The sequence below is a fragment of the Vanessa cardui genome, chromosome 20 (genome assembly GCF_905220365.1).
Source record: "Vanessa cardui chromosome 20, ilVanCard2.1, whole genome shotgun sequence".
Taxonomy (NCBI): Eukaryota; Metazoa; Arthropoda; class Insecta; order Lepidoptera; family Nymphalidae; genus Vanessa; species Vanessa cardui.
Window position 1 is genome coordinate 11972160 of NC_061142.1, and position 14939 is coordinate 11987098.

General features: G+C 32.7%; 1 protein-coding gene across 1 annotated transcript in view; it reads left to right on the plus strand.

Moving 5' to 3' along the window:
* Positions 1-14939, plus strand: part of LOC124538206 (hemicentin-1-like) — a 314256-nt gene that overhangs the window by 266109 nt on the left and 33208 nt on the right. The window contains exons 5-7 of the mRNA XM_047115179.1: positions 11048-11180; positions 12854-13062; positions 14536-14646. Of these exons, the coding sequence (XP_046971135.1) occupies positions 11048-11180; positions 12854-13062; positions 14536-14646 (453 nt within the window). The remainder of the gene's footprint in view (positions 1-11047; positions 11181-12853; positions 13063-14535; positions 14647-14939) is intronic.

Genomic DNA, 14939 nt, shown 5'->3' on the forward strand with positions numbered 1-14939 from the left:
AACGAAATAACAATAGAACACAAATAATTTGTTCAATTGTTTAATTAAAAAAAAAAACGTATTACATTGTAGATACCTTAGGAATGAAACGATTGCCTCTAGATCGTTTTGAATGAAAAATATAATTATAAATAAACCATTGTTTAAAGAAATAAAATTCCGTAAGTTTTCTTTAGTCGATACTTCAATTTATTTTAGAACCGGTGGTTGATATATAATTACTTTTATAATTATAATTTTTCAATTAACAAGCAGTTAATTACGTACTCATATTTTTACAATTAAAAAGTTTGACGTAGCTATATTCTTTTAAAATATAAATAAGGTAACAGCATCTTGATTTCGTTTTTACGCGATATTACTATATCTATTAACTTGTTGATAGGCGTTATAATAGCCATACTCTCAAACACCGAGCCGAAGAGTCATAACTAATCTTATTTTTTAAGTTTTCAAAATATTGGCGATGAAATTTAAAAAAAAAATTCCCATGTCAATAATACTTTAAGCTGCTGGCCATTTGAACGTCTAATAAGAAATATATTAAACTCCTCTGTAAACAATAAAATGAATTGTACACACACAGAAAATAAAAATTAAAAAAGAGGTTTTAATGTATTTGCTAAATACAATCTAACCCACACATATAACTTAGACCAAATCAACCCATCAATGTACTTTTTGCTGATAGAACAAGTTATATGACTCAATTATTTTTTTTCCATACAAATGTTACGTGTAAATCATTACGACAGCATTCCAAAATGATTTATTTGTAAGATATCTAAATGATATTTTAAGTATTGAATACGATTCGTCATTGTATCCACGTGGGTAAATAATATGTTAATGTAATAATAGCCGTGATGAACCAGGATGAAGTTTTTATTTTCGTTAAATACTTATTTTCATAAAAAAAATATAATAAATCAAGATAGCGTTCAAGAAGATTATGTATTAATAATGTATATATATTATAATATCACAAAACCTTGGGCTATACTTATGTAAGTATAGCCCAAGGATAGGACTTTCATACAAATCTCCAACCCCGTAAAATCCATCCAAGCGCGTGTCTACATCAAATCAGGAACTACCTAAAGTTTTTGAGGTTTTGTGATTATTATAATATATATACATTATTAATACATAATCTTCTTGAAGTTAAAATTATAGCTGTATATACATATATACAGCTATAATTTTAACTTCAATTACCGAAAATTGATACACAAAAATAATGTTTAAGACCATCGTATAATAAATTCGCTTTATCATCTACTATTTCAGAAAAACATGCCATATTTATTATTTTTTGTAACATCAGCTTCAAATTAATTCATTTGTAAACAGCATTATCAGCATCAACTGTAGTGACCGTACAGCTACTATACGATGGATTGACGAGAAAAACAAAATCACTACATACTATAAAGTCGCTTTCTCTGTCCCTATATACCTGTGTATGCTTAAATCTTTAAAACTACGTAACGGATTTTGATGCGGTTTTCTTTATGAGGAAGGTTTTGGTATATAATACATGGACAATATAGTAAAGAAACTCTGATAATTTTATAAGTTTTTAATGTAATTTCGTTAATAAACAAATTATGTAGTATATTAGTATCAGTATTGCACCCGTGCGTGCAGGCCGGGGCGGGTCGGTAAATATTATAAGTAATATATTATTAAATTAAGGAACTTTATATTGATGGGGATCGGAAATCTATCCGATTAGAACAGGTAAGTCGTTGCTTTGTGACGTAGTTTCTGATTTATACAAGACGTGTGTTGTATTGCGTTTCTAGTTGTGAATTTGTAGCTGACTGGATCTCGGGCTTACACGGTATGCTTAGTCGTATTACGTCATTTGAAATGTGGAGAATATGTGTTTGAACCAAACATATCGATAATATTTTTTGTCATTGGTTTCAAATTCATTAGTAAAAAACCAAAGAAAACGATGAAAAAACATCAAAGTTTATTAATTAAGATCTCTGTAAAAACATAGCAACTATAAGCTTTAAACAACAACAACAACAGCCTGTAAATTTCTCACTTGTGAGCTAAGGCCTCCTATCCCTTTGATTAGAAGGTTTGGAACGTATTTCAACACGCTGTTTCAATGGGGGTTGATGGAATACACTTGTGGCATAATTTCTATGAAGTTAGACACATGCAGGTTTCCTCGCGTTGTGTTCCTTCACCGCCGAGCACGAGATGAATTATAAACAAAAATTAAGCACATCAATATTCAGCGGTGTATGCCTGGGTTTCAACACATAATCGTCGGGTTAAGTTGCACGCGTTCTAACCAATGGGCCATCTCGCCTTATATGAGTTAAAATATAATTCAAAATAAATACTAAGGCAATAGATACCGTCAATTCAACGAAACATTTCGACTCAAATTTATCAGTATATATTTTAACGTTCGCTCCCTGAAACGTTTTAATGAGTCCGGTGAGATTTAAAATTTACGATGAATTTCTGATCGGAACGAAATGAAATATAAAATTCAAACTATTGCGTACTTTTCAATGTTTTGCAACGGATACGTGTAATATTACGCCGTTAATAAAACGAGATGGATTTCATGGTTCCGTACTTCGTTTGGTTTCCGTATCGTAAAGTTTTAATGGTACCTGGACTGTATAAATGGGTACATTTGATTATTTCTTTCATCAATTTTAAAAAAAAACAACGACAGCCTGTAAATTCCCACTGCTGGGCTAAAGCCCTCCTCTCCCTTAGAGGAGAAGGTTTGGAACATATTTCACCACGCTGTTCCAATGCGGGTTGGTGGAATACACATGTGACAGAATTTCTATGAAATTTGTTACATGCGGGTTATCTCACGATGTTTTCCTTCACCTTTGAGCACGAGATGAATTATAAAGACAAATTAAGCACATGAAACAGCGGTGCTTACCTGGGTTTGAACCCAGAATCATCGGTTAAGATGCGCGCTTTCTAACCACTGGGCCATCTCGACTCATCAATTTTATAGACTGCATTGTTCTGTTTAAAGGCAAGAAAAGAGACGCAACTTCTTATATTCTAAGGTTGGCGGACTGTTGTTTATGAACTCAAACATAAGCCCTCATTATCTATGCCTATAATAAAATTGTAATGTCTGTTTGCAATATTAAAATAGCCCTTTTCTACTTAATGCATACGTATGCATATCGCTATATAACAATAAACATTTTTTACTTTTTCATTTCGTCTATTTGTTCCGGATAATCTCTGGAACGGTTGGACCGATTTCGACAGGACTTGATATAGTTTGTTGCGAGTTTTATTCCCAAGCATCTAGTAGCATTTTTTTTTATTAACGTGAAACGCGTACTAGATCGCGGGCACAGCTCGTCTACTTATAAAAATGATGTCTCAAAACATAATTGAAGTCAACTTCGCTTTGTAATTTTTACAAGAACTTTATATGATAACTTATCTCGAAAACTGCGATATTTATGACTTACCTCATTCAGCTTTTCAATAATCTTAAAGCTAAGGTTATCGTTCACTTTGGCATCTTAAGATTTATGAGCACTAGGTAGGCTGGTTGTATGCGGGTAGCGATTGCCTCAACGCTGACCAACAAATAAATTCCACCTAGTTTTATAACTTATAAAAGACATACATATGTATAACTTTTATAAATTATTGATAAAAATCAATTAATAATTGTGTAATTTGTTTTTACATTACAATTTATACTAATATTATAAATGCGAAAGTTATTCTGTGTTATTTCTTCACGATTAAGCTGATGAACTAATTTAGATGAAATTTAGTATGGAGGTAGTTAAGTCCCGGAGAACAATATAGACTACTTTTTAATGCACTTTTCGAGGAGTAAAGTGGGCGTTGATAGTTTGCTTGCTATTGTATATCATCAGCATCAGCCTTTTGCTGTCCACTGTTGAACATAGGCCTCCTTGAAAGCGCGCCACGCGGGGCTTGGCTATTGTGTAATACTTTATAAATTCGAAGTGGCTTAAGTCACCTGTTAAGCTAATATTTAATATGACATATATGAATCGTCACAATAGACTAAAATTCGATGTCACAATTTACAAAAACATATGCTTCAAAAATCTCGACAAAATCGAATAAAGAATAGCGTATTTTAGCCAAATTCGATTTCAAGAGACATTATAACTGAAGATGGAGTATCTTAAGTTATATATTTCTTCGTACCTAGTGACAGCTCATTCATCATCGTAGGTGCGTTGTTAAAATAAATCGATGGTATTTAAAAGATAATTAAGAACTTTGATCGACAAATCATATTCATAAATATTAACTTTAATAATTTGATTGAAGTTTTTTATTTTCTTTCAACGTTCTTTCAACGCGTTCTTTCAACTTCATATATAACAGAACCATGTTATATATGAAGTTGAAAGAACGCGTACGGGTTCAACCTCAGACAAGGACCACTCCCATGTATCCAATTTGTATTTCTAATTCATCTCAAGGCTTGGTGATAAAGACAACATCGTCAGGTAACCTGTATGTGTCTACTTTCAATGAAATTTTGCGATGTGTGTATGTACCAACCCGCATATGGGCAGTTTGAGTAACCTTCAAACATTTTCCTCAAAGAAAGAACCTATTCTTTATTGGAGAAAAATGTTTGACGGATATTAACCATTTTACTATATAATATAGGCCAGCCGTAGGAAATTTACTATACTATAAAAAAACCGCATCAAAGTTGATGTATATTAAAGATCCAAGCCTACATAAGGACGGACAGCAAAATCAAAATAAACTTTATTCAAGTAGGCTTTTTCAAGCACTTTTGAATCGTCATTTTACAATCAAGTGAAGCTACCACCGGTTCGGAAAGTAGATTCTACCGAGAAAAACCGACAAGAAACTCAGTAGTTACCTATTCTAAGCGGTAAGCGACTTTGTTTTATAATATTTAATGATATGTGTATAAACCCTGCCTGGAAGTCATCAAAGTAAGGTTCGTTCGATTCATCCTATCCAAAGCCTGTTAGTTTTGATTGGAATTTTTTACGACATACCCAATGAGCAACGTGTTAATTTCACATTAAATTACGTAAACCGAAAAACGTCATGTGTAAGGTAAATTCAGAGATATCGAAATGTCATCATCAAACAGCGAGAGACGTGAGTCGTTTGACGATCAAAACCGATCGCGGTTTCATTTTATACCGAATGTCACGTAGAGTTATCCAATTTCCGCTGTATATAATGTTCGGATTTTATGTTAAAACTTTAGGACGTTTCAACTTTGACGATTACAGTAATTAGTTTTGTGACGTCACGGCTCTGGTCAGAGCTTATTTATGATACAAGTTTTGATCTGATTTTTGTCTGAATTGAATGTTGATATTTTGTAATATCGTCATAATTTATTTTGTGCTTTTCTTTATAATCACTTAAGAGAACCTAACTAATTCTACAAGTATTATTATATACATTGACATAACCTCAAATGGTGATCTATTTTAGGGATGACCATTTTGGGCAAATTGTTTAACTACCGAGAGTCGAGATGGCCCAGAGGTTAGAACGCGTGCATCTTAATCGATGATTGATTCATGTGCTTAATTTATCTTTATAATTCATCTTGTGCTCAGCGGTGAAGGAAAACATCGTGGGGAAACCTGCATGTGACAAATTTCATAGAATTTCTGACACATGTGTATTCCACCAACCCGCATTGGAAGAGCGTGGTGGAATATGTTCCAAAACTTCTCCCCAAAGGGATAGGAGGCCTTTAGCCCAGCAGTGGGAATTTACAGGCTGTTGTTGTTGTTTGTTGTGGTGTAAATAAGTTGAAATAGAACGACAATTGTTAAACATGTAGTATAAGCAACAAAAAATATAAATGAAATAAAAAACTTTACATACAACCGTGCGAAACCGGGGCACGCTGCTAGTACTATACACAGTACTTGAATTTTGATCATGATGATATCGTGGAGTAACGTAAATTTTAGCCAAGATATACTAAAGATACGTTACACTCATCAGTGGTTAGATTGCTTAAAGAGAAAAGCTATATAAACATTGTTATACTTCCTCTACACACAACTAATAATGGAATTATTAATATTAATTATCCCAAGAATTCAATCTAAGATATCAATATTGTATTCTACTGAAACTAGTTCAGTAAGTTACTCGTAACAGTTATACATTTTTGATTTGCTTTAGTATTTCTATTTCACCTATAAGAACAATTATTATGAGTTTTAGATTACTATTCAATTATTAATCCGAAATTTTTGTTGAATTTTATGATCTTTAAAACTTGAGTGTATAAGTCAAATCTTGTAAGTTTATTAGTTTGCACAATTTTTCGCAAATATCGATAGGTATTTTCGTCTGTAGTAATGCTTTGTGTAAGCTGCCTGGTTATTGTCAAACAACAATGCTTAGTATTGTTGCGATCCAATTTGAAGGCTAAGTGAGCCAGTGAAACTAACAAAGGACATTACATGTTAGTTCCCAAATTTTTAGTACATTAGAGATTTATAGACTGGTTAGTATTTCTTACAGATCTGATGTGCATGCTGATTATATAGAAGGGCCTTTTAAATTTTATGGAAAGGCATTCATTTCTAATAAAAGTTAGTTATTCAATAGGCTTATAAATATTTTAATACAACGATAGAAGTATAAAATATATCGATACGAAAATTCGAATACAGTGTAGCGTGCTGAAATACAATAATTTTGTCTAAAGCACGAATACCGATGGAATCATCCGTGACCGAGTTCGTTAAAGGGAAGTAACAAGGTACTTCGTGTCTCAACACGTTTGATTGCCGTTAAAACGGCAGTAATTCCTTCACGTTGAAAAGACACGCCCTGACAGCTTCAGTGTAAGCTCGCCCTATTTAATGTTTATTACGGCTCATTTGTGAAGGGAAAACATGATTTTTTTTATCTTATGATGACGCGACTTTATCTTGCCACGTTTTTGTAGATGAATAAAATTATATATAATTTATTATGATAAAATAAGTTCCGTATTCTCACGATGTTTGATTATCATTGACGTAAACTATGAACACGAATTAAGAAAGTGAAATAGAAGTGGTACTTAAATTTGAACTTACTTCATTACATTTTTGAAAGAACTTTTAGAAAACGTCAAGTTTCATGAAGGAAAAAAGGACCCACTAGTAACCATTGAAGTCTTACGATTACGATTTTCTTACATAAAATTAAATTTGGTATTCTTATATAAATATGCAATATAAATATCTGTTTCAAACGTCGTAGATTTTAGATGATATCATCAATGACTCGGAATGTATCCTTGAGAAGGTGATACTAGTCTTCGTAGATACCTGGATTTCTGATCTGACTACTTACGTCAGCTAGACTATAAAATGTACAATGAACACATGTAAAGAAAACGTTTATAGAAATTTAATTAAACAAATAATTCGAATATATATTTCTCATAATAGGCAAATGTAAATCTAGTTTAACAAAATAAAGCACTCTAAAGTTAATCCAGAAGACAGTTTAATATCTTTCTAGCTCTGTATAAAGGTTTCATTCAAATTCCGATTACGAGCTATCTTAGAATTTCAAACCGAAATAGACTGCAGAAACTAATAATATTGTAAATTTTAATGCGACGCTTAATAGAAGTAAGATGATCTTGTAGTTTGAAATCATATTGGTATTCAATTTGTATTATGATCGTTCATAACTACACATACACACACATAGTCACACACACACACACAACACTTTATTCATTGTGTCTTTGTGTCTGTATTCCATTTTTAAATGTGTTGGTATTAAAACTTGTATTAAATTAAATTAAAAAAAAAAATCGAAAGCAGAGATTGTATAATGCTGATATAACTGTTCAAATTTACAAAGCCGTGTTTATTGAATAGTATATATGGTTACATATACATAACTAGTAAAGCCCCACCAAAGGTTATTCTGCCTATGTATATAAACGAATTATCAAGCAATTAGGTAAACGGCATAGAAGCTTAAGTGCAACGCCATCTAGCGGCGAGCTGCAACAATATGAATAGTACAAAAATCTTCACCATGATATCGTAATATCAATTTGTACGACAATCACCAAACGTTTGAAGTACTTTAATCTCAAAGATAAGTCAATTAATAATCATCATATACATCTACACTAATATTATAAAGAGGAAAACTTTGTTTGTTTGGTTGTAATGAATAGGCTCAAAAACTACTGGTCCGATTTTAAAAATTCTTTCACCATTCGAAAGCTAAATTAATCCCGCATAACATCGGCTACATTTTATTTTGAAAAAAAAATAGGGTTCCGTAAGATATTTTGGGTTTTTCGGACAAAAAAGGAAAAAATCTACCAAAAAAGTTGATTTTTTGCGTATGATGCTTAAACTATAAAAGATAGAACTATAAAATGTTCTAACTCCGGTCCTTAGAGGGCATAATGGCCTCCGACCCTAAGAACCTCATCAGATTCGTGGCTGTTGTTGTGTTGGTCTGGCTGAGGTGTTGTGATCACGAATTTGAGGTTTATCACAATAGATCCAAGCGCCAGTTGCAGTAATTATTCAAATGTTAACGTGCCTCAGCAGTAGGGATATTAGAAGACTGATTATGAACCGTTATTTACGCGGGCGAAGCCGCGGACGACCGCTAGTATTTCATAAATTTATTGCATAAAACATTCTTCCTCAATTATAATTATGCATCCCTTGAAATTATTTGGTTATTGATACATCTCTAAATAAGCAACTATTATTGATTATCGTTCAATTACGAAAAATCTTCACTAAAAGATTAATCAGGAAAAGTTAAAAGTATTATTATAAAACGAAATCAACTTGGACGAATATAAATTAGCATCCAATGGAGCAGTTTTAAATATTTATAGTCTCGTGACAGACGTTCTCTTAGACAAGTCAACATATTTCATTCAACTCAAATATTTACACAGAACTGCAATTCTTTGGATCGCTGTGTCTCTTAGTTGTCGCATTAAGGCGTCTGCAATCCTTGTTAAGACTTCTATATTTGTCAAAAGACGGATCTCGAGTTTAAGCCGACAGAGAATTGGGACAGTACCACAGTTTTCTTTTTAAACTAAGTAGGTCTCGAATGTATTATAGTTATGTAAAGAGCTTTATTTCGAACGTCACTTGAATGGATTCTTTTTCGTATCGATGTTGAATAATCTAGTATATCTAAAAGTTTAACATCAGTCTGTAAATTTCCCATTGCTGGGCAAAGGCCTACTCTTCCTTTAAGGAGAAGGCTTGGAACGTATTCGACCACGCTGTTTTAATGCGGGTTGTCGTACTAAACATGTGGCAGATTTTTTGTGAAATTAGACACATACAGGTTTCCTCATGTTGTTTTACTTTACCGCCGAGCACGAGATGAATTGTAATAAATAAAAATTTTAACAAAAAGAAAAACCGACTTCAAACAAAATACTATTTTAAAACAAATAAATATGCACTAAAAAGTAATAAAAATAATTGCGTATTCAACATACTTTTTAGAGTCCTCCTAGGTAAAATGAAATGAAAAATATTAGACTACTTAAAAGTCGATTTACGATTATATAACGTGTTAGAACTAATAACAATCTTTATTAACATAAGAATTAACAACATTAAATGCTTAAATATATATATACAAATATGAACTAAAACTAGTTACTGTATAAATCTTGACCGCGTGGAATGGTGGCAAGAATGCTAGCAGCATTTCCCCGTTGAATCGCAATTCCGATCCTCTGGGCAAAAAACGAACCAGCCCTCCTGTCACCAGTGGAGGCAATGAGGAGGAGGTATACTTTTGATGAAGCTTTTTGCACCACTACTCCAAGGGCCAAGCGTTTCGACAGCATAACGTGTTATAGTTATTGTTATATTTGGAGCTGGTGTCAGCCACGGGCACAAGCCTCAAATCAATCAATCCTCAATCAAAAGAAAGAAGCGATACGAACGAGCCCCTTGATTGATCCAGTATATTATCGTAAAAAGTAATTTGTAAAAAACATATTTCTTAAAGTATTCTCGTATTTTTTTATAGTTATAGGTTTTTTTGGCTGACACCGACTTCAAATATAGCAATAATTATAACTACATTATATAACCGTAAATCGACTTTTAAGTAGTCTAATATTTTTCATTTCATTTTACTAAGAAGGACTCGAAAAATATGTTGAATACGCGATTATTTTTATTGCTTTTTAGTGCATATTTATTTGTTTTAAAATAGTTTTTGTTTACAGTCGGTTTTTCTTTGTTTTATATTTTTATTTATGTGTTTACTTCGTACGTGTTACCGAAAGTTATCTAGGACATCGGAAATAATATATACATATATGGTCTACATGACTTGATGAATTATAAATTATTTCTATTTAAGTACTAATAGCAGGAGAACTTTGCCGATTCGACAGAGGATTCATTTAGCGTTTTCTATCTACTTACCTATTAAGGTAATAAGGGAAAACGAGGTTAGTTACTCTATCGATAAGCATAAATACTTATTGCTTTTTTATAATTTTATAAATTAAGAAGACGATGATAATAAAAGAACGGTGGATAAAACGTATTGGTGATTGGAAGCGTTTGATGTTCAAGGAATTTTTTATACGTATTGATACAATGTATGTAAACGTAGATCTTATATAAAGTGATGTATCACTATTAATCGGTCCTATTAAAATTTTATTTTATTCTATTCTATTTTTTTTATTTTACAATAACGACTATATAGTGGTAATATAGCTTCTATTCTTGCCATTAGTTGTGATTATTAAAAATATTTTTTTAGTACCCTATAAATTATGAAAATATCATTAAACGTGGAAGTTATATTTGACCTAAATAAATTCTTTTTCTGCACAAAACTTTTGTAAAATACAGATGATATGTGACATTAAATTCTTAATGAAAATTGTGATTTGATCCTTAATCCTCTTAATTATAATAAAATATTTTCTATAGATACGACTAATTAATTCTGAGATAAAAATTAATGAATTTATTATCTCTTGTTACAGTGCCTACGTCGGATGTTCAAGGGGTGTTAGGAAAGAAAGCGTCACTGCCCTGCGACATCCAGCCTTTGCATTCAGATGACGCAGTGGTCATGGTTCTTTGGTTCAAGGAGTCGGATGGAGAACCGCTGTACAGGTAACTGTGTAACTTGCTAAATCTAGAAATAACATTATATAATCATTATTTTATAGGAATTATGATACTTGGTGGTAGCTTTGTGCAAGCCCGTCTGGGTAGGTGCCACACACTCATCAGATATTCTACCGCCAAACAACAGTACTCAGTATTGTTGTGTTCCGGTTTGAAGGTTCCCAAGGTTGGTGGCGCATTGGCGATTAAAGGAATGGTTAATGTTTCTTACAGTGCGATTGTATATGGGTGGTGGTGACCACATACCATCACGTGGTTCATGTGCTCGTCTGCCAACTAATAGCATAAAAATAATTGTTTGTATTTTACTAGCCTAGAAATTCGAGTACCAGATATTTAGTATATTATAAAACAAGCGTACTTTGTCATTTATATAGGGCATAAGATTGCGATTATCTGGGCCCTGTTAAAAGTCCAGCTCGGGTCATAATATGGGAGTCACTGGCAAACGGTGTGAATTCCATGTTTTTTGTCTGAACTAGGTGCGCAGTTTGACTAATGTGTCAAAAACCTGATGGCCATCCCCATATATTCACTAATCCTTATGTCCAATGTGGCACCAACCTTGGATGCTAAGATGCTATGGATCTTGTGCCTGCAGTTATACTGACTCACCTTTCAAACCAGAACACATCTGTAGCAGTATTGCCGTTGGGCGGTAGATTATATTATGAGTGGTAGGTACCTCGAAGGGTTTGCAAAAATCAAAACAGATTACTTGTAAAAAACCATTATATTTCGTCTTTATTTCCAATATTAATGCAAAATATTCGAACACAGCGCAAATATTTCGCTCACTCAATATTGTTCTGTTCACGCCATTGAGTCTTTGAGCAAATGTGGTTTTTATTATAGCGAAATGCTTACGTAAACCAAAGGATGTCATTCCATTTCAAATGCCAGGCGTATTCATGAGATCATTTTTATCTGTGGCTGTTCATATTAATTTAACTAGGTGTGCTATATCCGAAACGAACGGTTGCGGTTAAAAATATACAGACCAACAAATCTGCAGTAAATGAATATTTATTATGCTCGGAACTAGCTAGATTGATTGTCATGTCCGGAAAGTTATCTCGGCGATGCAAATAACTACTACCATTTAGTATATAAAACGTTTGATCAACATAAAAATATGACCATATCGAATTGAAATACATTAAATGTGACAACAACGTCATATCCTATATTTATTTACTACAAATATGGTACGTGGTGGTATTCATAGATATTGGTGATGAGAAATATTAACCATGCCTTATATCCAATCTGTCACCAAATTTGATAGAAAGTTGCAATGATCGTATAAATATAATATCAATATCAAAAAACGATTGCTGTTTGGCGGTACAAATACTGATGAGTGTGTGGTACCAATGCAAACAGGTTTGCACCAAGTAGTGTGCGTGTATTTCGATTGTTTTACTATAGTGTGAATGCAATCATATCAATATTCATACTTTATAGTTTTGCCGTTGGTATTGGGTAAGTCCTCAGTTGATGCAAATTATATACACATGGACTTAGCAAGCTTATGTCCTGCCAAAAAATCCTTCAGCGAATTAGGTTCAGGGGTTTGGGTGTGAAAGGGCTACCTTTATATATTTGTATAAGGTGTTTGTTAAATTTAATTATTATACAAAATATCATAATTACAGCTATGACATTCGTGGTCGAAATGTCAACCAACCCAAGCTCTGGTCGTCCGCACTGGTCTTCGGCAACCGAGCGTACTTCAGAGGTGGTGCAACACCGGCTGTCCTCATGGTGGACAACGTGATTGCAGCTGATGCGGGAGTGTATAGATGTAGAGTGGACTTCAGGAATTCTCCGACGAGGAATCTGAAAGTTAATTTTACCGTCATAAGTAAGTATATTATAGTATTACTAAATGTTACAATTGTTTGTTTCACTATTAATTTATCCGATTTCATTTAAATTAATGAAAGATACTTCAAACTAAATATACATACAGAACAAAAAAAAACAATATTCAAGGTTAAATGATATTATTCAATAAATATTGAAAAACGTTTTATACTAGCTGCTAGTCACGAGTTGGTTCTGAAACGATGAGTATTGTATTTACATCTCATCGCTGCGCCACACATCGCACCTAATTTAAACCAATCAGAGACCCACTTACAACGATTCAGCCATTTAGAAGTTCATTTACATAGTCAAGTACAGAAGATTTTCTATAATTTCTTCAAAAGAGGCATGAAGAGACATCTTGCGGGTCGGCATTCTTACTTCGCGTTTGGACTCCACTTTCACTTACTATCAGGTGGAGTGGAGTCATATGCCTTACCGGAACGTATAAGAAAACCAAGGACACAAATTGATTCAAATACACATAAGCACATAAGTCGTTTTTCGTGCGCATATCTACTTCTATCTGTTCTATTCATAAACATACATGTTGTTACTCATAAACGCAGTTTAACGGATGTTTAATTACAATCTAATGTATGCCTTTCTGTCATTATTGATTTGAAAGAGGAAGACAGAACATCCCTTGGTCGATGACGCTCGTATGTGTTATCGCCCATGATATGTTCGCTGTTCGTGTAAAAAAAAAAATTTAAATGAGGCATTTTACGTAGAAGCTATAGTATATAAAATGATATAAATTGTTAAATTAACACAAATAATATTTCAGGTGATTTTACAATTTAAATCATTAATAAATAATAAAAGTAAAACCTGGATGTATTCGATATTCCAATTTTAGATCTTATTTCACTAAATTTAATATTTCCTAATAAAGTTAAATGGCTCGTTCTCATTTCTAAAATTATTTTCGAACTTTAATTTATGGTAAATATGATACTATAATAATTTTATAAATTACAATTAAGAGATATCATTTTTCGTTTAAATTATATTCAAAGTTTTGCTTCATCAGTTTAGTTCTTACGTCAGTGGATCCGGTGTGTTGGACTTAAATCTTTAAGCGTGAGGATAAAATGTATATGATAATGAAAAGCAAGTGTATTAACAGACACTTTATAGAAAATAACGATTGCACATAGAAAGTTGACAATAATGCATCGTCATAGAATCTCGAATCTCTCTCGGTAGAATCTACTTTCCGAACCGGTGATAGATTCAAAAGTGCTTGCTAAGGCCTACTTGGAAAAAGTATATTTTGATTTTGATTTCGATTTCATGCCTAGGACTAACACTCCCATTGTTTAATTATGCCATTCTATTGCATTTGCATTACATTTATACAGTACAATATGCAATTCGCTATTTTATAAGACCGACTCTTTACCGAATCTCTTGACCGAAAACCATTCAGGTGAACACTATTAATTCTTTTCCACATTTTCAGTACCACCAAGTCGTCCAACCATATACGATGCAAAGAGACGAGACAGGACCAAATTAATTGAACCTTATAATGAAGGATCCAATGTACTGCTGATTTGTGAAGTCGACGGAGGTATGTTTTATTTATAAGCTGTTTTCCTCTAAAGTATAATAAGTGTCATAGACTCTCGTGGTGTGGTAGTATGTAATTTTGTACTTGTATGTCTGACTGTCCGTTTGATTGTGGCATCAAATCTTCCACTGTATTTTATGATTTCAATGATAATCAATCAGTCTTATTATTAGATACAATCTAATAATTAGAAAGATTTTAGTTCAGGTCTTTGAAATTTATATTTTATTTTCATACTGTGATATTGAATTTAGGTAATAGGTGGCAGTAAAAATTAAGTAAGACAAGTAAAA